The 26,095-nt window shown below is 47.0% G+C and overlaps 1 protein-coding gene across 2 annotated transcripts in view; it reads right to left on the bottom strand.

The window, feature by feature from the left end:
* The window catches only part of cdca8 (cell division cycle associated 8), a 61,661-nt gene that overhangs the window by 28,303 nt on the left and 7,263 nt on the right, over positions 1 to 26,095 (bottom strand). The window contains exons 1-3 of one of the 2 annotated variants that reach the window (XM_087976906.1): positions 16,753 to 16,785; positions 7,827 to 7,933; positions 6,591 to 6,719 (exon numbers count right to left, since the gene is read on the bottom strand). In XM_087976906.1, the coding sequence (XP_087833032.1) occupies positions 6,591 to 6,719; positions 7,827 to 7,926 (229 nt within the window). In that variant the 5' untranslated portion in view covers positions 7,927 to 7,933; positions 16,753 to 16,785. Of the gene's footprint in view, positions 1 to 6,590; positions 6,720 to 7,826; positions 7,934 to 16,752; positions 16,786 to 26,095 lie in introns of those variants that run through there. The other variant, XM_043717888.2, reaches the window with a different exon arrangement.

Here is a 26,095-nt window from a genome sequence, read left to right as displayed (position 1 = left end):
CCTGAATCAACTCCATTCCAATTAATTTACATTCTTCTTGAATAGTGGTGGTAGTGAGGGCTGCAGATGCTGGAGAAGTCAATGTTGATAAAGTGTGGTGCTGGAAAAAGAACACCAGGTCAGGCAGCATAACGTTTGCTTTTGTATTCTTCCTGATGAAGGGCTTTTGCCCAAAACATCGATTTTCCTGCTCCTCGGTTGCTGCCTGACCTGCTGTACTTTTCCAGCACCACTCTAATCTAGACTCTAGTTTCCAGCATCTGCGGTCCTTGTTTTTACCTTTGCATTCTTCCTGCCAAGTGAACATCTTCACATTTTGCCACATTACATATCAGTGTCCAGATTTTTGACGACTCACTGCACCTGTCTATATGTTATCTTGACAATATAGATTGTCATGTGCAAACTTAGCTACCATGCTACTGGTCCCCACATCTGGATATTTTGAACAAACTTGTTCAGAGACGTTGACACGGTTCCGGAGCAAGTGGGACTTGAATCCAGGACTGCTGGCTCAGAAATAGGGGCACTACCACTGTGCCACAAGAGCCCTTTGCTCCCCTCAACTAAATCATTTGTGTAAATTGTAAAAATCTGAAGCTCCAGCAGACTCCTGTAGGCTTCACAATAAAAATCCTGCCAAGCAGGAAAAGACCTATGTCTGCATTGTTCCCAATTTTCTATCCAAAATAACGTGTTACCTTCTGTACCATAGGCTCCCTTTTCTGTGCAGTACCCCTTTATGTGGCAACTTGTCAAATGCCCTTTGGAAATCCAAATCTACAGGCTCTCTATCTTCAGCTCATGCTACTCCTTCAAAAGAATTGATTATACATGATTTCCCTTTTTCAAAACCAAGCCGATTCTTCCCAAATCCCTAAAGATTTTCGCAGTGCCCCATTATAAGCTGCATAATAGGAGATTCTAACACCTTCCCCATGAAGGAGGTCAAAACAACTGCCCTTCTGTTTCCTGTTTTCTACATTTCTTCCTAACAGGAGTTATATTTGCTACTTTGCAGTCTAATGAAGGCTTTCTGGAGTCTAGAGAAGCTTGGAGAATTAACACCAACACATCTACTACCTCATTAACCATCTCTTAGGCTCCAGCATGAATTAAATCATGAGGACTTGGAGACAAGGCAGTCTGAAACTCTTAGTTTGATAGGTATGCAGGTAAGCCCTGTGTTTCTGGTCAATGTTTTGCCAAGCTCAGGATCGTAAGATGTTCATAGTGGATCCTGAGCGGCTGAAATCTGAGCATCAAATGTTTAACCTTCCCCATCAATTTCAGCATACATCTGGGCACCAGGACCTAAGTGGCTGCCTGATGTACATTTCCGAACTTATATCCTATTAAACTAAAGACTGGAAAATTTATATTTGCTCTGTTAATTAAATTGTTACATCTAGCAGGGTTTCATTTAAAAGACCATAATTTTGCAAAATGTTGTTAAACCACACATTGCAAAGTAATATTACCCAGCAGGGAAGGTATATGTTGGATCGTAACAGTATGGCATTTAGGGTTTTTTTCCCATATCGTTGGTTGAGGTAACCTAACTGCTTGAAATTTTGTCCTTGTAGGGTAGTCCTCATGTACCAGAGATTCGCCTATTTTCATTTTAAACGATCTGAGGCTAGCCTGGTTCTAGTTTTTAATGTTTCTCTACCCCAGCTTTCTTCAGATCCCTTCCATGACTCTGAGCTCCTGGACCAAAGGGTGATGAATTTTTAGGTGTTTTCAATATTACATTTATTTATCTCATAATGGCTGAAAGATGTCAATTGTAATGAAACATTAAGGATGTGGATGTGACTGGCTAGGCCAGCATTGATTGCCCGTCCCGAGCTGTCCTGGACCGCCTTGAACAGCTGCAGGTACTCCAATGGTTCTGAAAGGATTTCCAGGATTTTAACCCAGCAATGAAGGAGCGGCTATAAAGTTTCAATCAGGATAGTGTAGGACTTGCAGGGAACTTGAAGATGGTGGTGTTCCCATGCATCCACTACCCTTGTGCTTCAAGATAGTAGAGGTCATGAGTTTGGAAGGCTTTGTCAGAGAAGCCAATACACATTGCTTCCACTGTGTGTCAGTGAAGAGGAGACCAAATGCTGAAGGTGGGATGGGCTGCCAATCAAACAGGCTGCTTTGGTCAAGAGAATGTTGACCTTCTTGAGTATCATTCGATCTGAATGAGTGCAACCTTTCTAATAAAGTAAATTAATTGGCAGCAGACATAAATAAATAGTTTGACCAAGTAAGCACCACAGAGACAAGATAGCAAGGTGACCAGGGCTGGGATCTGAACATTGAAAAGCATTTGATTTTTTGAAAAGATAGAAGCTCAGAAATAGGTGGAGCAGCCCTGTTAATTAAGAATGCTTCCAGTACGATAGGATCATTTGAAATCACAAGCTTTCAGAGCACTGCCTCTTTGTCCTGACGAAGGAGTAGCCCTCCAAAAGCTTGTGATTTCAAATAAACCAGTTGGACTATAACCTGGTGTCATGTGACTTTTGACCTCGTCCACCCCAGTCCAACACCGACACTTCCACATCATGGCCAGTATGATGGAGAGATATATCTTGGAAGTCAACAGAACAGGATGTTCTAAAACAAAGGTAGCTATTCCTGCCCAAAACGTCGATTTTCCTGCTCCTCGGATGCTACCTGAACTGCTGTGCTTTTCCAGTACCACTCTGATCTAAACTCTGGTTTCCAGCATCTGCAGTCCTCACTTTTGCCTAAAACAAGGTAGTACAGTTTAAGAATAAGAGATCACCCTTTCAAGATGGGGTTAAGGAGAACCTTTTCTCTCAAAGGGTTGCCTGTCTGTAGGAATCACCACCTCAGATACTAAAGGGGATGCCAACAAATGAATTTAAAACAGAGCTGAACAATTTATTTTATATTAACGAAAGGAGTAAAGAGCTGTGAAGGCAGGCAGGAATGTAGGCTTGAGATCACAACTAGATTAGTCGTGATCTCATTGAATTGAGCAGACTCTAAAGAACGAATTGCCTAATCCTACTCCCGAGTACTATGTTCCTAATTTCCAAATGCTTTTTAATTATTCTGTTCACAGGAGATCAACATTTCACAGTACCTATTATATATTTTGTACTTCCAAACGATGCAGAAATCACTTGTTTCTAAGTGTGTAACAGGTTTTACTCAATGCTTTGCCTTGTCTGCTTCAAGTTAACATTAACTTGCAGCTCTTTCAGCAGCTATTTTATTTGTCCACACCCAAGCTTAATGATTTCAGCTGTGAGCATCAAGTCAATGCATCCAAAGAACGAATCAACTTGACAATACTTTGAGAATAAAATGGCAATAGGTTCATTGATATAATGTGGGTTTAAAGTTCAACTTCTGAGATTGTATACCTAACTTGATTGCTTTTCTCCCCATAGATTAAATTAAACCCTGAACAATTGTTCTATTCCTTCAGGATTATGCAGTCAATTTCTTTGTTAACTGAAGATCATTTGCTTCTATGGTTGAATAGGCTGTCTTGTTCCTTCATTGACTTAAAGAACCTTTGAAAAATAAACACGAATTTTCAATACCAGTTTCCACAGAATGACTCAAGTTCTTTCTAAGTTACCCCAATGTAGGAAGCACATAAAAAACAGGTATGCTTGTCATTTGAAATTCTTGGAAATGGTGATGCTTTTAATCTATACACTGGAACCAAAGTAACGGGTTCAGGGCAATCTAAAAAAAGTACGGAGCAGGTGGGTGGCTTTGTTTGACCACTTCTTTGAGGACTATAAAGTCTATACTCTGTCTCCTTCAATAATTGTTGTAGAATTGGAACACCGTTTTAATCAAGTTAATAACTTAATTGCTTCCATAATATTTGCTTGGAGTCACTGATATAAAATCCAGCTGACTTGGACTTGACCAGATCACGTTTTTTTTATCATTTCTGTTAAGAAATGGAGAGTATGGAACTGTTACTTCTCCAAATGCTCACATTTTTTGAGGAGCTCCATGTCCACTGATTTAGCAGCATATGCTGACTTATTGCTAAATTATTTTTTAAACAAAGTAAGCATTGCTCCAAATGAAAGTAGTCTGAGGATTTAGTAATGGAGGATAAAGAAATGACAGATGAATTGAAGATATTTTGTACTGGTCTTCACAAGATGATATAAGCAGCATCTCAGAAATGGCTGTAAATCAGGAGTTGGGAAGGAAGAACACAAAAATATTCACTACCAGAAAATAGTACTGAGTTGGAACTGAGTTGATAAGTCCTCAGGTCCTGATGATTTCATCCTAGGCTCCGAAAGGTAGCAAATGCAATAGTTGATGCATTGGTTTTAAATTTCCAAAATGCATTAGAATCCGGGAAGGTTCCTTTAGATTGGAAAAATAGCTCATCGAACTCCTCAGATTACTAACTTTAGTCAAAAAGGGGAGTGGAGGCAGAAAGCAGGAAAGTATGGGCCAGTTAACATCAAATATAGAGAAAATGTTAGAAGCTATTATTAAAGAAGTTTTAACCTGGCACATGGATAAGTTTAAAACAGTTAAGCACAGCTAATCTAGTTTTGTCAAAAGGAAATCATGTCCGACTAATTTATTAGAGTTTAAGAAGTAATTTATGCTTTGGATTAAGGGAACCGTTGGATGTGTCAAAGGCTATTGTAAAAAATAAAAGCTCATGATGTTGGGATAACACTTTGGCATGGATAGAAGACTGGCTGGGTATTTTTCAGGCTGATAGGATGTCACTAGTGGTGTGCCTCATGGGTCAGCTTTCTCAGAGATGAGGAAATACTTCTTCTCTCAGATGGTTCAGACTTCAGCATTCCCTTCCTCAAAAGGCATTGGATGCAGAATCTTTAATTTTAAGGCAATTGTAGATGGATTATTGGTTACAAGGGGGTTAAAGATTGAGGATATACAGGAATGTAGACTTGAGGTTAAAATCTGATCAGTCAAAATCTCACCGACTGGCAGAGAAGGCTTGAAGGGCTAAGAGGCCTACTTTGTTTTTCTTGGTCTAACGTGGTTTAGAACATTCAAAATTGTTTGAACTCTAAACCACAAGGGTAACAGTTTAGCTGTTGAGATGAATCAAGTTCCCTCAGTCCTCTGACCTTAGAGGGAAGCGCTGTCAGTTTGGCACACTGCCCTTTTTCATTTCATCCAAGGTGGATTTAATTTCAGTCTCATTTATTTCTAATTATTACTATTTGCCGCTTTAATGTACTCTCAATTTACTTGCATCAGCTGCATTGCTTAGTTTTTCTAACATATTCCCAGCTCATTACATGAGATACTACTGGGTTAACTGTCTCCTTCCCACTACCCTCAATGCGTTAGCTGCAGCACCCAGAAAAAGGAGGGTTTAAGACAGTGGTTTGCACGGTGTGAATTTACCCCAATTAGGTTGGCACCCATCTGTTCAGTTACATTGCCAACATAGCAGCCCTGCCATCAATAGAAATGGACATGAATTAGGAAACCCAACGAACCAAAAATGACAAAGTCATACCCAGCTAGCAGGGACTCAATAAAACACATCAAATCCCTTATCAAGTGTTTAAAAAACAGCAGGGGACACAGCTGAATATTGAATACCATGCTTATCCCGATTACTGCACAAACAATGCCCACTTTGAAATGAGCGGTTTCAAATTACCGATATAATTGACGCTACCTTTAAGCGAAGGACCCTACATTACTGCAAGCCAATTGTCTTCCAGACAGACAAAGTCCAAATAAAACTCAAATTAAAGGGATTGGCAATTCTGGATCTGAAGGTGATTCTTTTTAAAAGAAAACAGTATAACCAATTTGCTGTTAGGACATTTATTAGCATTCCAATGAAATACTTCAGGAACTATATTCCTGGGCAAACATGGAAACTCACCAACAGCCTCAGTTGAGGGATAACATATACATCTCTCCTGAAGAGCTCTCCTTACCTTTAAATGGTATAATGAATGGAATGAGCTCCCAGAGGAAATGGTGAAGGCTGGTACAATTGCATCATTTAAAAGGCATCTGGATGGATATATGAATAGGTAGGGGGACATGAGCAGGGCTAGAGGTCATCTAAAGTAACCACTCTCTCAGTATTGCACTGAAATGACATCTTAGATAGCATGCTCTCGTAATGGAGCAAGATTGGGGCTCATTGAATGCACGAACAATGATTGCTAAATGTTGTGCTTCTGAATATTTGAACACTCTGCAATCACACTGTAGCGAACATCAGAAAATGTAGCAGCATTGCATTAGATTATAAGAGACTGAATTAACTTGTACAATGTAATAGCTTCAAAAAAATATACACAGACATGCACTGAAAATAAATAATTAATGCAAATTGCAGCATATTTTGTAAACTTAAAAAAAGCCTAAATCTTGATTTATGAGATTATGGTATTTTCAACATTTTACAAACATGAGCCTAGAACAGAGGTCTCCAAAGTGGGATTGAGCTTGGAGGCTGATGTGGAGCTTCAATCCAGCTTGAACTGTCATCCTCCTGATTCAACAAGCCGCTGCCCTCAAAGCACCCCCCAAACCAGTGCATAGCAGATACAGTGGGAGCAATGTCTTACCAAGGTATTCAAGGAAATCCATCTGTCGAACAGCCACTGGGAGTTTCATAATCGCACGGCTGTAATAAGCATCTACTGTGATGAGAAGACTGTTCATTGCTTTCTCCATCTCTCTCTTTCGGCGTTCAACTATAAGAAAAGCCACAGTTCAAACAAGCAAACATTAAGAGAGTGGCAATTCTACCATTTACATTCAGAAGTTAGTTATCAAGGCAAGGAGCTGTTACTCTTTAAAAAAAAATTTTAAAAAGGAACAGAATGAGAAGTTAACTTATTGAAATGTAAAAGATTCTTAGCAGACTTGACCAGGTAGATGCAGAGGTTATTTCCTCTTGTGGGAGAGTCTAGGACCAGAAGATTGTTTATTTAAGGGCAAGGGGTTCATCCAATTAGGACAGAGATGAGAAGGAATTTCATTTGCGGGTAGCAAATTTGTAGAATGCTTTCCAGCAGAAGACTGTAGAATCTGGGTCACCAATACATTCAAGGTTCGGATAGGCAGATTTTTAATCAGTAAGGGTTACAGGGAAATGTCAGGAAAGTGGAGGATGATCAGATCAGCTACTGAATAGCAAAGCAAACTGTACAGGCTGAATGGTCTGCTTCTGCTCCTTTATCTTACAATCCAGAGAAATAATAACTCTGCAAGAAGAAAAGGGCAGAGTCAGAGAGCTGTACAGCACGAAAACAGACCCTTCAGTCCAACTGGTCCATGCCGACTAGATATCCCAACCCAATTTAGTCCCACCTGCCAGCACCAGGCCCATATCCGTCCAAACCCTTCCTATTCATATACCCATCCAGATGCCTGTTAAATGTTGCAATTGTACCAACTTCCACCACTTCCTCTGGCAGCTCATTCCATACACACATCACCTTCGGCATCAAAGAGTTGCCCCTTAGGTCTCTTATATTTTTCCCCTCTCATCCTAAACCTATGCCCTCTAGTTTGGGGCTTGCACACCCCAGAGAAAAGACTTTGTCTATTTACCCTATCCATGCCCCTCATGATTTTATAAACCACCAAGGTCACCCCTTAGCCTCCGAACCCCCAGTGAAAACAGACACAGCGTATTCAGCCTCCCTCTGTAACTCAAATCTCCAACCCTGGCAACATTCTTGCCAACCTTTTGTATAGATTAACTAGTTTAAACAAAAAACTTACTCAGAACTGAAAAATAATCCACACAGACTTTGTTAACAAAATAATATTGTATAGTTAACTGAGTTTACTACCTTCAATGTCAAAATCCTTCAGGAAGGCTTGAAGCTTTTCATATTTCTTTAATTCCAGGGCATTCTTTTTGCGACCAGTTGTTTTCCGTTTTGCAGGCATTGTTTCCTGAAAGGAAAAGAATGGAAGCAATTATTCTCAAATAAACAAAGTGTAGTTCGAGGAAAGGCTCAGATTTACCTCCCTCGCACCACTCAACACATTTTTAATTTTAAAGTTTTATGACAGTAAGCCTTCTACTTTAACCCAGGGTCTTGAAAGATTATCAACACTATGACTGGCTGACAAAAATAACGGCTTTTACAATTTGCTAACATTATATGATTTAGTTACATTCCATTAGACGTTTTTGGAACAAATGGATGTACTAGCTTCTTCCTTTCTGGAAGAAAAGATGAAGCTTGTTGGCTCAACAAGTGAAGAACAGAATTATGTACCGGTACAAAAGGGTCTCACTAATAAAGGCTCCAACTAGATTCTTGCCTTTATGAAAAATAAACATTACCAAAAGTAGCTAGGGGACACAGTCTTATTTGCAACATGATTACTTCTTCCCAGCCTCGTGCACCTCGAAACTGCAAAACAGCCAACTCACTGCTGCAAATGCCCTTTTACAACTCCAGAGTTTGCCTAGGATGAGACGGAGATGCTTCCAAGAAATTTCCCACTATCAATCAGACTATGGGTCACTTTGTTGAGTCTAGACCTTGGGTGAGGGACAGATTGGAATGCTACACTGCCCCAGTTTGCACATCTGTCTAGACAATCTTTCTCCGATGTAATGAATGGAGTAAATTAAGACCAGGTTGTTTCACCAATGAACAGAATGTAATTACAGCATCACTGCCAAACTATCTAATCATGGGCGAATTCCCCTGTCCCAATCATACTTCCATATTCTGTCTCGTATCACGTTCCCTGATCTAGATCACAAGTGATGTGGAGGTGCCAGTGTTGGACTGGGGTGGACAAAGTTAAATATTACACAACACAGAGTTATAGCCCAACAGGTTTACTTGAAAGTACAAGCTTTCGGAGCACTGCTTCTTTATCAGGAAGGATTTTTAAACTGAGATTGTGTGTGTTGTACTGTTGGTTATCCAGCAACTCAGATAGGAACTAGCTTTATAAAATCAGGGTATTCTGATCTTTTTCGGAGTCTGATGGTTCCATCAAAGACTTCAGCATGTAGAGAGAGTGGTTACGTTACTTAGGCTTATACTCACTGCAGTTTAGAAAAACAAGAAGTGATTTTAGAGCCGTAAAGTCATTCAGCATGGAAATTGATCCTTCAGTGCAATCTGTGCAAATCAAAGAGCCCAAACTGATCCAATTCCACATCCTTATAAACCCTTCCTATTCATGTACCCATCCAGATACCTTTTAAATGATGTAATTGTACCCACCTCCACCACTTCCTCTGGCAGCTCATTCCATGCATACACTACCCTCTGCGTGAAAATGTTACCCCTCCCAGGTCATCTTAAAATCTTTCTCCACTCACCTTAAACCTATATCTCTAGTTTTAGACTCCCTTACCCTGGGGAAACAACCTTGGCTGTTTACCCTATCCATGTTCTGTATGATTTTATAAACCTCTATAAGGTCACCCTTCAGTGTTTAATGGTCCAGGGGAAAAAGCCCCAGCCTATTCAGCCTCTCCCTGTGGCTCAGGCTCTTCAGTCCCAGCAACATCCTTTTAAATCTTTTCTGCGCCCTCTCAAGTTCAACAGCATCCCTCCCATAGAAAGCTGACCAGAATTGTACGTAGTATTCCAAAAGGAGCCTCAGCAATGTTCTGTACAGCCACATGACATTCCAACTCCTATCCTCAAATGTTCTGACGAATGAAGGCAAGCATTCCAAACACCACCTTCACCAGCCTGCCTACCTGAGGCTCCACTGTCGAGGAATTATGCACCTGCACCCCTTAGTCTCTTTGTTCTACAAAACTCCCTCAGGAGAAAGTGAGGACTGCAGATGCTGGAGATCAGAGCTTAAAAATGTGTTGCTGGAAAAGCGCAGCAGGTCAGGCAGCATCAAAGGAGCAGGAGAATCGACGTTTCGGGCATAATCCTGAAGAAGGGCTTATGCCAGAAACGTCGATTCTCCTGCTCCTTTGATGCTGCCTGACCTGCTGCTCTTTTCCAGCAACACATTTTTAAACACTCCCTCAGGCTCAACCATTAAGTGTTGAAGTCCTGCCCTGGTTTGCCTTACCAAAATGCAACACTTCACATTTATCTAAATTAAACTCCATCTGATCAAGGTCCCATTGTACTCAGATAATAATCTTCACTGTTCCCTACACCACCTATTTTCATGTCAGCTATAAACTTATTAACCATAACTCCTATATTCACATCCAAATCATTTATATAAGTAATAAAAAGCTGTGGACCCAGCACCGTTCCTTTTGGCATACCATTGGCCTCCAGTCTGAAAACCGGCCCTCCAGCATCACCTCAGTCTGTCTCCAACTTCAAGCCAACTTTGCATCCAATTGGCAAGCTCCCCCCGGATGCCATGTGATCTAACCTTACTAACTAGTCTATCATCCTGAATCTTGTCACATGCTTTGCTGAAGCCCATGTAGACAACATCCACGGCTCTGCCTTCAATCTTATTTGTCACCTCTTCAACTCAACCAAGTTCATGAGACAAGATTGTCCATGCACAAAGCCATGCTGACTTATCCCTAATCCATAAATGAACATAAACCCTGTCCCTCATAATCGGATCCCCTTCATGGCAAATGGTCAAATTTGGTTTCAATCAAAAATCTGTAATAAAAGTTTTCTAATGGTGACTGTATCAGTCACTGGACAAAAAGTTAGAAATGGACATTTGGGAGCTTGATCAGATGGGACAATAGGACGAGGAGTGACAGGTGGAGTTTAACTTAGATAAAAAGTGAGGTATTGTGTTTTGGTAGGGTAAACCAAGGCAGGACTTGCACAGTTAATGGTAGAGCCCGAGGGAGTGTTGCAGAACAAACAGACCAAGGAGCACAGGAGCATAATCCCTTGACAACGAAGATGATTAGCAACTGTCATAAAAACCCATCTAGTTAATTAATATCCTTCAGTGAAAGAAATCTACCATCCTTATCAGATTTAGCCTATTTGACTCCAAGCCCACAACAGTCTTGAATTGCCCTTAAGGCATTTCGGGATGAGTAACAAAATTAGCCAGTAGGTGCATCCCATGAATTAAAAAAGCTTGCCTTTTGACAGAGCTAAATAAACAATAAACATTGAGATGATGCATGGTGGAGAGGACAGGGAGTTTGAAAATACCTTCAGTATGTTGAAGTCAGGACAACTAAGTGAGGAGAGGAATAAGAATTAACACTGGTCACTTCCCAGTTTTTAAGCCTTAGAGTCACAGGTCACAGAAACAGACTCTTCGGTCCAACTCATCCACACACTATCCCCAACTAAGCTAGTCTTGTTTGCCAGCATTTAGCCTGTATCCCTCTAAACCTTTCCTACTTATGTACCCATCTGAATGCCTTTAAATGTTCTAATTGTACCTGCCTGTACCACCTCCTCTGGCAGCTTATTCCATAAACACACCACCCACTGTGAAAACATTTATCAGGTCCTCTTTAAAGCTTTTCCCTCTCATCTTAAAGTTATGTCTTCCAGTTTTAGACTTCCTTATCCTGGGACAAAGACCTTGACTATTCAATTTATCCATACCCTTCATGATTTTATAAATCTGTACAATGTCACCCCTCAACCACCGACGCTCCACGGTGGGACTTCAAATAATTCAGTTTTTCTTTTTGATAGTAAAATGACTCCGAACCAAAATTTACTTTACTTAAATGCCTTATCCCACTATCAGTAAAGCCGTGGTCACCTACAAAGATAACTTATAATCCTTAGTTCACACCTCTTCTCTTCTACCCACCACCGCCACACAAGACAGGATTATCACACACCCCCCTTCAAGATCAGATGAATAGTTATAAATCCCAAATATTCACTTTTCACCCAGTGACAACATACCCAGGCTATGCTACTCTACAAAGAATTCAAGATGAAAAGCTAAGAGTTTCTCAAATTTGCTCTTATCCAGCTCCAACATGATCGTTAATTTAAGGTTAGCTAGCAGTACTCTTATAGAAAAAGTGAGGACTGCAGGTGCTGGAGATCAGTCAAAAGGTCACTGAAAAAGCATAGCAGGTCAGGCAGCACCCTGACTCCCCTCCTTGATGCTGCCTGACCTACTGTGCTTTTCCAGCGCCACACTTTTTGACAGTACGCTAATAGACTTGTGAAAACATTGCTCAATACAGGGGCATTGGCATTATTTTCAGTGTGAAGGAGGCAGCCAGGAATGATGCGGTGCGGTCATACCAAAGTCACATGTCCGCCTTGAGAGGTCTCCACTCTGGAGTTCAGCAGTGAAAATGTAGGCTTAAGGTGTCATAACTTTTGTTTTCAAGCCTTAGTCCATTGAGAGCATGAAGAATTAAAAACTGCTCAGGTACTACTTTACACTTGTAGAATTAAGTGCTCCTGGATGCAATGCCAAGGAGGTCATACATTAATATGTGGGATGACAACGAACATAAACTCCAAAGAATCTGGACTTCACAGATGACCCATTCCCTTGTCAGGATTAGAGTGGTGCTGGAAAAGCACAGGAGGTCAGGCAGCATCCGAGGAGCAGGAAAAATCACCTGGTCCACGGATGCTGCCTGACCTGCTGTGCTTTTCCAGCACCACTAATCTAGACTCTGGTTTCCAGCATCAGCAGTTCTCATTTTTGCCATTCTCTTGTCAGCTCACTGACAAATTCAAAGAGCTATGCAGTAAGGCTGGAAAGAGAGCAGGAAGAACCAGAGCCACTTTGCTCGAGATGACATATTTACTCAGACAAACATAACACCTTACACAGATGAGTATGAATTCCCTTCACTTGGAATGTTCTGTCAAAAGCTGACTAGACTCAAAACGTGAATGTTGCTTTCCCTCCAGGTCTGCGGAGTTTCTCGAGCAATTTCTGTTTTTGTTCCCCTCCAACTAAAGTCTGGGAACACTGAGGCATCAACTGCAAACCCTCTGAAAGAAACCTGCACCATTACCAATTGTTGCTGGAGAATCATAACCACAAGCTTGAACTCCGTAGACCTGACCACAACAGAACACACACACTCATTGTGTCTCTGTGTTACACCCAAACCCTGACACTACCATGTCGTGCTGGGTAAAACAAAGACCCATCCTGGCAGTGTAAGGTGGGGGGGGGGATGAGAGGGCAGTGTAAGATGGTGGTGGTGGTGGGGGGGGGGGGGGGGGGGGGAAGAGGGCAGTGTAAGGTGGGGGGGGAAGAGGGCAGTGTAAGGTGGGGGGGGGAAGAGGGCAGTGTAAGGTGGGGGGGGGGAAGAGGGCAGTGTAAGGTGGGGGGGGGGAAGAGGGCAGTGTAAGGTGGGGGGGGGGGAAGAGGGCAGTGTAAGGTGGGGGGGGGAAAGAGGGCAGTGTAAGGTGGGGGGGGGAAAGAGGGCAGTGTAAGGTGGGGGGGGGGAAAGAGGGCAGTGTAAGGTGGGGGGGGAAAGAGGGCAGAGTAAGGTGGGGGGGGGAAGAGGGCAGTGTAAGGTGGGGGGGGGGGAAGAGGGCAGTGTAAGGTGGGGGGGGGGAAGAGGGCAGTGTAAGGTGGGGGGGGGGGAAGAGGGCAGTGTAAGGTGGGGGGGGAAGAGGGCAGTGTAAGGTGGGGGGGGAAGAGGGCAGTGTAAGGTGGGGGGGGGGGGAAGAGGGCAGTGTAAGGTGGGGGGGGAAAGAGGGCAGTGTAAGGTGGGGGGGGGAAGAGGGCAGTGTAAGGTGGGGGGGGGGAAGAGGGCAGTGTAAGGTGGGGGGGGGGAAGAGGGCAGTGTAAGGTGGGGGGGGGAAAGAGGGCAGTGTAAGGTGGGGGGGGAAGAGGGCAGTGTAAGGTGGGGGGGGGGGAAAGAGGGCAGTGTAAGGTGGGGGGGGAAAGAGGGCAGTGTAAGGTGGGGGGGGGAAGAGGGCAGTGTAAGGTGGGGGGGGGAAGAGGGCAGTGTAAGGTGGGGGGGGAAGAGGGCAGTGTAAGGTGGGGGGGGAAGAGGGCAGTGTAAGGTGGGGGGGGGGGGAAAGAGGGCAGTGTAAGGTGGGGGGGGAAAGAGGGCAGTGTAAGGTGGGGGGGGGAAGAGGGCAGTGTAAGGTGGGGGGGGGAAGAGGGCAGTGTAAGGTGGGGGGGGGAAGAGGGCAGTGTAAGGTGGGGGGGGGGAAGAGGGCAGTGTAAGGTGGGGGGGGGGAAGAGGGCAGTGTAAGGTGGGGGGGGGAAGAGGGCAGTGTAAGGTGGGGGGGGGGAAGAGGGCAGTGTAAGGTGGGGGGGGAAGAGGGCAGTGTAAGGTGGGGGGGGGAAGAGGGCAGTGTAAGGTGGGGGGGGGGAAGAGGGCAGTGTAAGGTGGGGGGGGGGAAGAGGGCAGTGTAAGGTGGGGGGGGGGGAAGAGGGCAGTGTAAGGTGGGGGGGGGAAGAGGGCAGTGTAAGGTGGGGGGGGGAAGAGGGCAGTGTAAGGTGGGGGGGGGGGGAAGAGGGCAGTGTAAGGTGGGGGGGGGGGAAGAGGGCAGTGTAAGGTGGGGGGGGGAAGAGGGCAGTGTAAGGTGGGGGGGAGAAGAGGGCAGTGTAAGGTGGGGGGGAGAAGAGGGCAGTGTAAGGTGGGGGGGAGAAGAGGGCAGTGTAAGGTGGGGGGGAGAAGAGGGCAGTGTAAGGTGGGGGGGGGAAGAGGGCAGTGTAAGGTGGGGGGGGAAGAGGGCAGTGTAAGGTGGGGGGGGAAGAGGGCAGTGTAAGGTGGGGGGGGGAAGAGGGCAGTGTAAGGTGGGGGGGGGAAGAGGGCAGTGTAAGGTGGGGGGGGGAAGAGGGCAGTGTAAGGTGGGGGGGGGGAAGAGGGCAGCGTAAGGTGGGGGGGAAGAGGGCAGCGTAAGGTGGGGGGGGAAGAGGGCAGTGTAAGGTGGGGGGGGGAAGAGGGCAGTGTAAGGTGGGGGGGGGAAGAGGGCAGTGTAAGGTGGGGGGGGGAAGAGGGCAGTGTAAGGTGGGGGGGGGAAGAGGGCAGTGTAAGGTGGGGGGGGGGAAGAGGGCAGTGTAAGGTGGGGGGGGAAGAGGGCAGTGTAAGGTGGGGGGGGAAGAGGGCAGTGTAAGGTGGGGGGGGGAAGAGGGCAGTGTAAGGTGGGGGGGGGAAGAGGGCAGTGTAAGGTGGGGGGGGAAGAGGGCAGTGTAAGGTGGGGGGGGAAGAGGGCAGTGTAAGGTGGGGGGGGAAGAGGGCAGTGTAAGGTGGGGGGGGGAAGAGGGCAGTGTAAGGTGGGGGGGGAAGAGGGCAGTGTAAGGTGGGGGGGGAAGAGGGCAGTGTAAGGTGGGGGGGGAAGAGGGCAGTGTAAGGTGGGGGGGGAAGAGGGCAGTGTAAGGTGGGGGGGGGGGAAGAGGGCAGTGTAAGGTGGGGGGGGGAAGAGGGCAGTGTAAGGTGGGGGGGGGAAGAGGGCAGTGTAAGGTGGGGGGGGAAGAGGGCAGTGTAAGGTGGGGGGGGGAAGAGGGCAGTGTAAGGTGGGGGGGGAAGAGGGCAGTGTAAAGTGGGGGGGGAAGAGGGCAGTGTAAGGTGGGGGGGGAAGAGGGCAGTGTAAGGTGGGGGGGGAAGAGGGCAGTGTAAGGTGGCAGGGGGAAGAGGGCAGTGTAAGGTGGGGGGGGGGAAGAGGGCAGTGTAAGGTGGGGGGGGGAAGAGGGCAGTGTAAGGTGGGGGGGGGAAGAGGGCAGTGTAAGGTGGGGGGGGAAGAGGGCAGTGTAAGGTGGGGGGGGAAGAGGGCAGTGTAAGGTGGGGGGGGAAGAGGGCAGTGTAAGGTGGGGGGGGAAGAGGGCAGTGTAAGGTGGGGGGGGAAAGAGGGCAGTGTAAGGTGGGGGGGGAAAGAGGGCAGTGTAAGGTGGGGGGGGAAGAGGGCAGTGTAAGGTGGGGGGGGAAGAGGGCAGTGTAAGGTGGGGGGGGAAGAGGGCAGTGTAAGGTGGGGGGGGAAGAGGGCAGTGTAAGGTGGGGGGGGAAGAGGGCAGTGTAAGGTGGGGGGGGAAGAGGGCAGTGTAAGGTGGGGGGGAAGAGGGCAGTGTAAGGTGGGGGGGGAAGAGGGCAGTGCAAGGTGGGGGGGGAAGAGGGCAGTGCAAGGTGGGGGGGGGAAGAGGGCAGTGTAAGGTGGGGGGGAAGAGGGCAGTGCAAGGTGGGGGGGGAAGAGGGCAGTGTAAGGTGGGGGGGGAAGAGGGCAGTGTAAGGTGGGGGGGGAAGAGGGCAGTGTAAGGTGGGGGGGGAAGAGGGCAGTGTAAGGTGGGGGGGGAAGAGGGCAGTGTAAGGTGGGGGGGGAAGAGGGCAGTGTAAGGTGGGGGGGGAAGAGGGCAGTGTAAGGTGGGGGGGGAAGAGGGCAGTGTAAGGTGGGGGGGAAGAGGGCAGTGTAAGGTGGGGGGGAGAAAGAGGGCAGTGTGAGGTGGGGGGGGAAGAGGGCAGTGTAAGGTGGGGGGGGGAAGAGGGCAGTGTAAGGTGGGGGGGGGAAAGAGGGCAGAGTAAGGTGGGGGGGAAAGAGGGCAGTGTGAGGTGGGGGGGGAAGAGGGCAGTGTAAAGTGGGGGGGGGAAGAGGGCAGTGTAAGGTGGGGGGGGAAGAGGGCAGTGTAAGGTGGGGGGGGAGGGGTATGTCAGGGCAGTGTAAGGTGGGGGGTGGGGGAGGGGTGTGAAGTGGGGGCAGCATTGGGGGATTTTTCCCGCACTGACTGGGGGGAGATGTGGTTTGAGGGGTGTCTGAGGCCTAGCCGCAGCGAGCGGAGCTGAGCCTTCTCCCTGCCGGCCGCTGCCGTACCACCGGCAGCCCAGAGTGACCCGCAACTCTATACCGCGGCCTCCGGCTCACAGAGTGGGTCGGTACAGCAACAACTCACCCCTCACGGTCAGTCTCGGTCTTTGTCTGCGGCTCCGGCTCAGCGCCCGCGCCCTCACTACAGTTAAATTTCAAACATCCCGGGCAGCCAATCAGAGCTCGGACCACACCCCCAGACACATCACAGCCAATCGGAGAGCAAGGCCACACCCCAAGACGCACCACGGCCATTCGGGGATCCAGGCCACGCCCCCAGACACACGCAAAGACCAAACCCCAAGCCATATCACAGCCTTTCGGAAACGCAGGCCGCACCTCCAGGGGCAACACAGCCAATCGGAAACCCATACAACCAATCAGAGACCGGACCACACCCCCGGTCACACCACTGCCAATCAGAGCGCCCCTCCAGTCACACCAGTCAATCAAAGCCTCAGATTACGCCCCCAGTCACACTTTCCTGTCACACTGTAGCCAATCAGAGCCCAGCCGCACCACAGCCAATCGGAGCCCAGTCCTGTCACGTTGTGTCAAGGCGAGCCAATTATAAACCGGTGCGGGCTCGGGGGCAAAACAATCACAGCCCGCTCTGTCTCGGGGAACGTCAGATAGAACCCGGCGCCTCTCTCAGAGACAGCCAATCACAGGCCGATGTGTTGGATGGGGGGCGGGGTAGAAGAAGTCAGACCCTGACACAAACAAACCCAATCACAAGGCGGCGCTGTCCCAGGGAATTGAGAAAGATGAGGATGGATCTTACAGAAACATATAAAATTATGAAGGGAATAAACAAGACACAAGTAGAAAGGATGTTTCCACTGGCAGGTGAAACTAGGACAACAGGGCATAGCCTCAAAATTAGGGGAAGCAGGAGGAACTGAGGAGGAACTTATTGAAGCTTCCTCACTGAATGTTTGTACAGCTAAGATAGATAATTTTTTGAATAGCAAAGGACTTAAGGGGCTGGTGAGAGGGTGGGTAAGTGGAGCTGAGGCCACAAAAAGATCAGCCATGAATGGCCTACTCCTTGAGGAGAATATGTTTGTGAAAAATATCACTGTTCCTTCTGCAAGAGGCTTGTAACAAAAAAAATTGTGAAAAATATAAGGCTCAGTGGTGCAGAAAAACCACAATCAGAGGTCATAAGGCTCAGTGTGGACTACAGGGGACGAAATGTTGCTTTAACAAGCACATACACAACCATGGGCCCCAGCTGTGCCTGTCTCTTTGTTGGCTACGTAGAACAGTTGATCTTCCGTAATTACACCGGCACCACTCCCCACCTCTTCCTCCGCTACATTGATGACTGCATTGGTGCCACCTCGTGCTCCCGCGAGGAGCTTGAGCAATTCATCAACTTCACCAACACATTCCACCCTGACCTTAAATTTACCTGAACCATCTCTGACACCTCCCTCCCCTTCCTGGACCTCTCCATCTCCATTAATGACGACCGACTTGACACTGACATTTTTTACAAACCCACCAACTCCCACAGCTACCTGGATTATACCTCTTACCACCCTACCTCATGCAAAAATGCCATCTTGTATTCCCAATTCCTCCAATTCCGCTGTATCTGCTCCCAGGAGGACCAGTTCCACCACAGAACACACCAGATGGCCTCCTTATTTAGAGACCGCAATTTGCCTTCCCACATGGTTAAAGGTGCCCTCCAATGCCACATCCCGCACCTCTGCCCTGAGACCCCACCCTTCCAACCGTAACAAGGACAGAACCCCTTGGTGCTCACCTTCCACCCTACCAACCTTCGCATAAACTAAATCATCCGACAACATTTCCGCCACCTCCAAACGGACCCCACCACCAGAGATATATTTCCCTCCCCACCCCTTTCCACTTGCCGCAAAGACCGTTCCCTCCGTGACTACCTAATCAGGTCCACGCCCCCTACAACTCACCCTCCCATCCTGGCACCTTCCCCTGCCACCGCAGGAATTGCAAAACCTGCGCCTACACCTCCTCCCTCACCTCCATCCAAGGCCCCAAAGGAGCCTTCCACATCCATCAAAGTTTTACCTGCACATCCACTAATATCATTTATTGTATCCATTGCTCCCGATGTGGTCTCCTCTACAATGGGGAGACTGGACGCCTCCATTAATGACGACTGACTTGACACTGACAAAGAGCGCTTTAGGGAACCTCTCTGGGACAGCCGCACCAATCAACCACACCGCCCTGTGGCCCAAAATTACAACCCCCCTCCCACTCTGCCAAGGACATGGAGGTCCTGGGCCTCCTTCACCGCCGCTCCCTCACCACCAGACGCCTGGAGGAAGAACGCCTCATCTTCTGCCTCGGAACACTTCAACCGCAGGGCATCAATGTGGACTTCAACAGTTTCCTCATTTCCCCTTCCCCCACCTCACTCCAGTTCCAAACTTCCAGCTCAGCACTGTCCCCATGACTTGTCCTACCTGCCTATCTTCTTTCCCACCTATCCACTCCACCCTCCTCTCTGACCTATTACCTTCATCCCCTCCCCCACTCACCTATTGCACTCTATGCTACTTTCTCCCCACCCCCACCTTCCTCTCATTTATCTCTCCACCCTTCAGGCACTCTGCCTTATTCCTGATGAAGGGCTTTTGCCCGAAACGTCGATTTTCCTGCTCCTCGGATGCTGCCTGAACTGCTGTGTTTTCCTGCTCTGGTTTCCAGCATCTGCAGTCATTGTTTTTACTTAACCACAAACAGGTCACAAGGCTCAGTGTGGGGAAGAATTGTTGATCTATCAAGCACGTACACAGCTTGCAGTGATGGGGATGCATGCTAACAATAGATCACAGAAAGACATAATGGAACAGTCAACTATGTGGTAAAACAGTCAAGCTAACACCTGCACTTTGTCACGTATAAGGCCAAATAAGGCAAGGAACAAACAAGAATAAGGGGCGACAGGCTTAGAGTAGCGGGAGAAGTAAACAGAGGAGGAGTGAAGTCAGTAGCTTATGATAGGTTTGACGCGTTGCATGCTAAGCCAATAAGCTAAAAGAGGAGTACCGAGACGCTCAGCTGAACTGTATAACTTGCGATGTAACCTGTTGATCAGTGTGCCTACTTGTCGGACACCCATTCTTATAAGAATGTTTTAATAAATACCTGCTTCGGAATTTGACTCAGACTGAAATTATTGAAGAGTGAGAATCATTTCTCACAATTGGGGGCGTCGTCCGGGATACTGTCATCACCGGCGGAGTGGTCACCATCGACGACTGGGAAGACGCGTCCCGTTCCTTTTAGAACAGTCCTGTGTCTTTCGTTGGTGGGTGCTCCATCCGGTCGATTGACGAGGATCCTAAGGGAGTCATTCCGAACTAGGACAGGAAAATAGGGCAGGCATGGAATAGAAGGCACAGCTGCAGTCAGGCAAATCCGTGCATGGATCAAGGAAGAAAAGAGACTGGGGGGTGTGATGCCTGTTGAATTAAGCGACTGATGGGTTGAACACCACGGGAGGCAATGAGCCCTGGCCGGGGGTGGTGGGGGAGAGGCGGGGATGTCAAATAAGACACCTGGGAAAACGGCTAGAGAAGTCCCGGAAAAACATCCCTCCGGAAAGTCCTTTGGGAGGGATGTTCCCCTGGATTTGATTGGGGTTAGAGTCCCCTAGGTTTGATTGGGGTTTGAGTTAGAATTGCTTTTGTGACTGGGAGTGTGATACCTGTCAAATTAAGGGATTGCCAAGTTGACCACTATGGGAGGCAAAGGAAGCAAAAATGAGGCGCCTGGGATAAAGGGTAAAGAAGTCCCAGAAGACATCCCTCCAGAAAGTCCCTTGAGACGGATGTTGAAAAACTGGAAAAATAATTCTTGAACAATGGAGGAGGATAAGAAAACTATGATAAAATATTGTTGTTTTGTCTGGACCAAAGAGAGTATTTGTTCACCATCAGTCTTTCAGCCAAAATATGGGTCGGAAGAGGATTGGGTCTGTCAATTGTTGAAGTCATATGTTAATGAAAAACAATCTTTCTCCAAAGAGGAGTCTGACTAAGCCTCCTGCTGGCAGGGCAGTCGAGACATGCGTTTATATAGTATGAAAACTATGACAGGAAAGGAGGAAAAGTCACCCTCGGCACCCCCTCCCCCTTGGAATGTTCTTGACCATTTGCCCCCACCATATGACCCCCCCCCCCCACAAAATGAGCCTGACGATCTACAAGCCGATAGCCTTGGGTTAGGTGTGGCGGCTGGTAGCGACCAAGGGGAGGGGGAAGATGAACAGGTGAAGGTTTTGAAACCAAAAGTCCCGAAAGGAGGACTGATGAAGGAAGTAAAGCGATTAGAAAAGGATATTGAGGAATATCCATTCCCGAAATTAAATGAACGACACCAAGAGACAAATGTATACCCTCTCAGGGAAGTTCCCATAGGGCAAAGAATAATTGGCTTCATAAATGCCCCTTTAACAAGCGGCGAAGTCAGGACCTTTAAGAAGGAGATGAAACTTCTTATTGAAGATTCTGAACAATTAGATCAATTCCTAGGTCCCAACCTATACACTTGGACGGAGTTGATGTCTATTTTAAATATTCTCTTCACTGGGGAAGAGAGAGGGATGATCAGAAGAGCTGCTATGAGGTTGTGGGAACGAGAACACCCTCCTGGGGAGGAAGTTATGACGGCTTAACAGAAGTTTCCCAATACAGACCCAGGCTGGGGGAACAACGAGGCAGCTGACCAAACCCAGATGAAGGACCTCAAAGACTTAATAATAAAAGGAATCAGAGAGGCAGTTCCTAAATCCCAGAATTTAACAAAGGCATTTGAGGTCTGACAAGAGAAAGATGAGACTCCCTCAGCATTTTTACTGAGGCTGCGGGACTCAATGAGAAAGTACAGTAGCGCCTCGATTTACGAACTTAATCCGTTCTGGGACCCGGTTCGCGAACCGAAAAGTTCGCGAACTGAATCATTTTTCCCATGGCTCGGATAGCGTAAGAACGCTTGGACATAGCAACGAACGCTGTTCACAGTGCACACGCCAAAGACGAACTGAATGAGATCACGCAGGGCCTGAGAGCTTTTGTGTTCAACAACTCGTAGCAAAGCAGAACAATGAAACCACGTGGTCGCACACGGGCTTTTTGCATTCGTACCTTCGTTCGTACCTTGAATTTCGTACGTACGTTGAAGCAAAATTCTACGTACAATCCTGTTCGTAAACAAAATTACGAAATCCCCACAGGCGGGATGTTACTACTGTGGAAAGACAGGTCACTTTAAGCGGGAGTGTCCAGATCTGAAAAGGGAAGAGAGGGCGATACTGCTTATGAATTTTGGTGAAGAATAGGGCGTCAGGCGTTCCTTCCCCATGGGGACCCACTGGGAACCCTTGATAAATCTAAAGGTGGGACCTCATAAAGAGGATACAATTTTCTTAATAGATACGGGGGCAGTATGATCATCCTTAAATTTTATACCCAAAGGAGTACAATTTACAAAACAAAAGGTAACAGTGTCCGGTGTAAAGGGGGATGGATTTACAAGTCCCCGTATTTGAACGTATGACGATCGAAAGTGATGAAGGAAAAATTCCGGACATCGGAAGTAGTTTGTTAGGAAGAGACTTAATTATATTACTGGGACTAGGGATCGGGGTGAGCGACCGACAACTAGGAGTAAAAATCGCCCTTTTGACCAAGGAAGAGGAAAAACATATAGACCCCACAGTAAGGGCACAGGAAGGCAATTGAGGGGGATTGCAGATTCCCCCTCTCAAGATCAGCTTGAAAGAGGTGGGGGAGACGGTATGTGAAAGACAATACCCGATTTCGACCAAAGGAAGAAGGGAGCTACAACCCGTGATTGAGGGATTAATTAGGGACCGCCTGCTGGAACCCTGCATGTCCCCTATAATACCCCCATTTTGCCAGTAAAGAAAACAGATGGTACCTATCGTCTGGTATAAGATCTAAGGGCACTTAACAGGATAGTACAGACTCGACACCCGGTAGTCCCTAATCCTTATACCCTCTTGAGTAAAATCCCACATGACCACAAGTGGTTCAGTGTAGTGGACCTAAAGGATGTCGTTTGGGCATGCCCCAGGCAGAGGAAAGCAGAAACATGTTCACCTTTGAGTGGGAAGACCCAAGAATGGGGTGGAAACAGCAATATAGATGGACAATGCTTCCTCAGGGATTCACTGAGTCCCCAGGTTTGGCCAGGTTTTAGAACAAATTTTGGAAAAGTTTATAAGTCCCCAAGGGGCAAATTTGCTGCAATATGTAGATGACCTATTGGTCATGGGAGAAGATGAGAAGGGAACAATGGAAGCAACTAATCAATTCCTAAATTTTCTGGGACAACAGGGATTGAGGGTTTTGAGGAACAAATTACAATATGTAGAAAGGGAAGTAAAATACTAAGGACACCTGGTCAGTGAAGGAAAAAGGAAAATAAGTCATGAAAGGATTGAAGGGATAATGGGAATGCCACTCCCTCGGACTAAGTGGGAATTGAGGAAATTTCTGGGGCTAACAGGATACTGTAGATTATGGATCGAGTCGTTCGCCCAAAAGACAAAGAAATTATACCTAAAATTGCTGGAAGAAGAACCACAGTGTTAAAGTGGACAGAGGAAGAAAAAGAATTAGTAGTAGGATTGAAGAAAAGTTTGATCCATGCCCCTGTCCTGGCGTTGCTTCCCTAGATAAGCCCTTTCACTTGTTTGCCACCGTTGATAAGGGAGCAGCCCTAGGAGTCCTGACCCAGCGATGGGGAGGGATGAAACAGCTGGTAGCATTCTTGTCTAAATTATTAGATCCAGTTTCTAGAGGATGGCCCGAGTGTGTGCAGGCAGTAGCAGCAACTGCGTTACTGTTGGAAGAAAGTTGAAAACTCACATTCGGCGGGGCATTGATAATAAGCACCCCACATCAAGTACAGGCCATACTGAACCAGAAGGCAGGGCGGTGGCTAACGGACTCTAGAATTTTAAAATATGAAGCAATTTTAATAGAGAAGGATGACCTTACATTGATCACAGACACTTGTCTGAATACAGCTACTTTTCTCTGGAAGGGGGGAGGACGTAGTTCCCTCGGACCCAGAACACGACTGTCTTGACATTATAGAGTATCAGACTAAAGTAAGAATGGACCTTAGAGACGTCCCTCTCCACGCAGGGGCCAGGCTGTGGATGGGTCCTCCAGAGTAATTGAAGGCAAAAGACGTAATGGATATGTGGTAGTGGACAGAATAGAGGGGAGTGTAGTCAAGGCTGGTAGGTTGCCCAATGACTGGTCGGCACAGACCTGCGAACTCTATGCACTAGATCGCGCTCTTAAAACTCTGGAGGGGAAGGAAGGAACTGTCTACACAGATTCTAATATGCCTTCGGGGTGGCACACACATTCGGGAAAATATGGCAGGAGAGGACTGGTAAACAGTAGAGGTAAAGAACTGGTTCATGAGGCATTAGTTCAGCAAGTATTGGAATCCCTTTGTGCTTCCAAAGGAGATAGCCATAGTCCACATTAATGGTCATCAGAGGGGAGATGATCCCGAGATAAGAGGAAATAGGTTGGCGAATGAAGTCGCTAAGGAGGCAGCATTGAACCCACAGGTCACCCAGATATTTACCTTGGTCCGTACAATACAGGAACCTACGGGGAGACCCCTATTTAATGCTAGGGAAGAGAAGGAGTTGGAGGAACTAGGGGCTACAAAAATGGTAGAAGGGAAATGGGTGCTACCCGATGGTCGGGAAATGTTATCTAAGATGCTGGTGCGAGAAATCATGGCTGTCCTACATCAGGAGAGTCATTGTGGAGTGCAGGCCATGTGTGATTTGGTTCTTAGGAAATATGGATGGAAAGGGATATACACAATTGCCAAACAGATGTGTGAAGGCTGTATAACATATAAAAAGATAAACAAGAAGGTACAAAGGAAACAGGTCCCAGATGGGAAAGACCCTGGGCTATAACCATTCCAGAGCATACAGGTGGATTACACTGAATTGCCCCGGGTAGGACGGCTAAAATAAATGTTGGTTATAATAGATCATTTATCCGGTTGGGTGGAAGCATACCCCCTGGCCGCAGTGACAGCAAGTGGGGTGTCTAAGATCATTCTTGAGCAGATAGTTCCCCAGTATGGGATAGTGGAGCGTATAGACTCAGACCAGGGAAGTCACTTCACCTCGAAGGTGCTTGAGGGAATAATGCAAAACTTGGAAATCTCCTGGGATTTTCACACCCCCTGGCACCCTCCGTCTTCAGGGAGGGTCGAGAGGGTGAACCAAACTCTTAAAAGACAGTTGTCCGAATTGGTATTAGAAACCAGACTCCTCTGGACCCGATGTTTGCCGATAGCATTCCAACGAGTGCGAACGGCTCCAAGGAAAGATTTGGATCTGTCCCCTTATGAAATATTATTTGGGCTGCCATACTTGGGAACGACAGGGGCACTGCCGATCCCCGAGACTAAGGACTTGTTCTTAAGAAAATATATACTGGGCCTGTCCTCCTATTTATCTTTTCTCAGGAGACAGGGTTCACTCGCACAGACTCCACCTCTCAATTTTGCTGTTCATCCAATCCGGGAGATTGGGTCCTTGTGAAGTCATGGGCAGAGACTAAATTACAACCGGATTGGGAAGGGCCATACCAGACTCTTTTGACTACCGAAACAGCGATAAAGGACGGTGGAGAGAGGTTGGATTCACTACAACAGAATTAACGGACCAGTGGAGTCTCCGGTTGAGAAGGAAGTCTGGACGGCCGAATCAATGAAAGAACCATTGAAACTCAGGCTAAAGAGACTTTGAGTAACTGATTATACAGTGGCAAAGCAAGCGCAGGATTATTTCTGTAAGATTGTATATTAAGTCTCTTGGCGCTTCAGCACTATTTTTGGAATGAGGTGTATACTTAGGTATACGATCTTAGCTCTTCTAGTCTTGGGATTTCATCCAACCTTGGTGTGGTCCTCTTACTTGGTGATAACGGTCCCTGAGAGTGCTAATCCGCAAGTAATAGATAGCGATGCCTGCAGCCCAGTTGATTGTGGAGATGTAGAAAATCAGAGACAGTACAGCAACTCAGATATACACATTAAGTCCTACGGGGATGGCCTTGGGGAATGGTACTTGGATTAATCAACTCATCACAATACACCGGCGCCCCTTCCGGCCAGCTTTTGAGTGTCCCCATACAAAGTGTAACCCGATATATTTAACAGTAAAGAAAACCACATGGCACGAGGTGGTTCTGGGAGGGGACTCCTGACAGGTCCAATTAAATGAAACATTTGGGATAGAAATAAAGGCAAATGGGAAGGTTTTGTCGGGCTGTTGTTTCCGCATACAGGTGGGCAGAGGAAAGTGGCCAGTCGAAGTGAATAAAAAGAGCACTCAGATGCCACAGGCA

This window comes from Chiloscyllium plagiosum, unplaced genomic scaffold, assembly GCF_037043375.1.
Source record: "Chiloscyllium plagiosum isolate Xiang-an unplaced genomic scaffold, Cpla_swu_hap1 HiC_scaffold_30, whole genome shotgun sequence".
Lineage (NCBI taxonomy): Eukaryota > Metazoa > Chordata > Chondrichthyes > Orectolobiformes > Hemiscylliidae > Chiloscyllium > Chiloscyllium plagiosum.
Note: the sequence above shows the minus strand (reverse complement) of the source record. Positions and strands in the feature narration are given on the sequence as shown.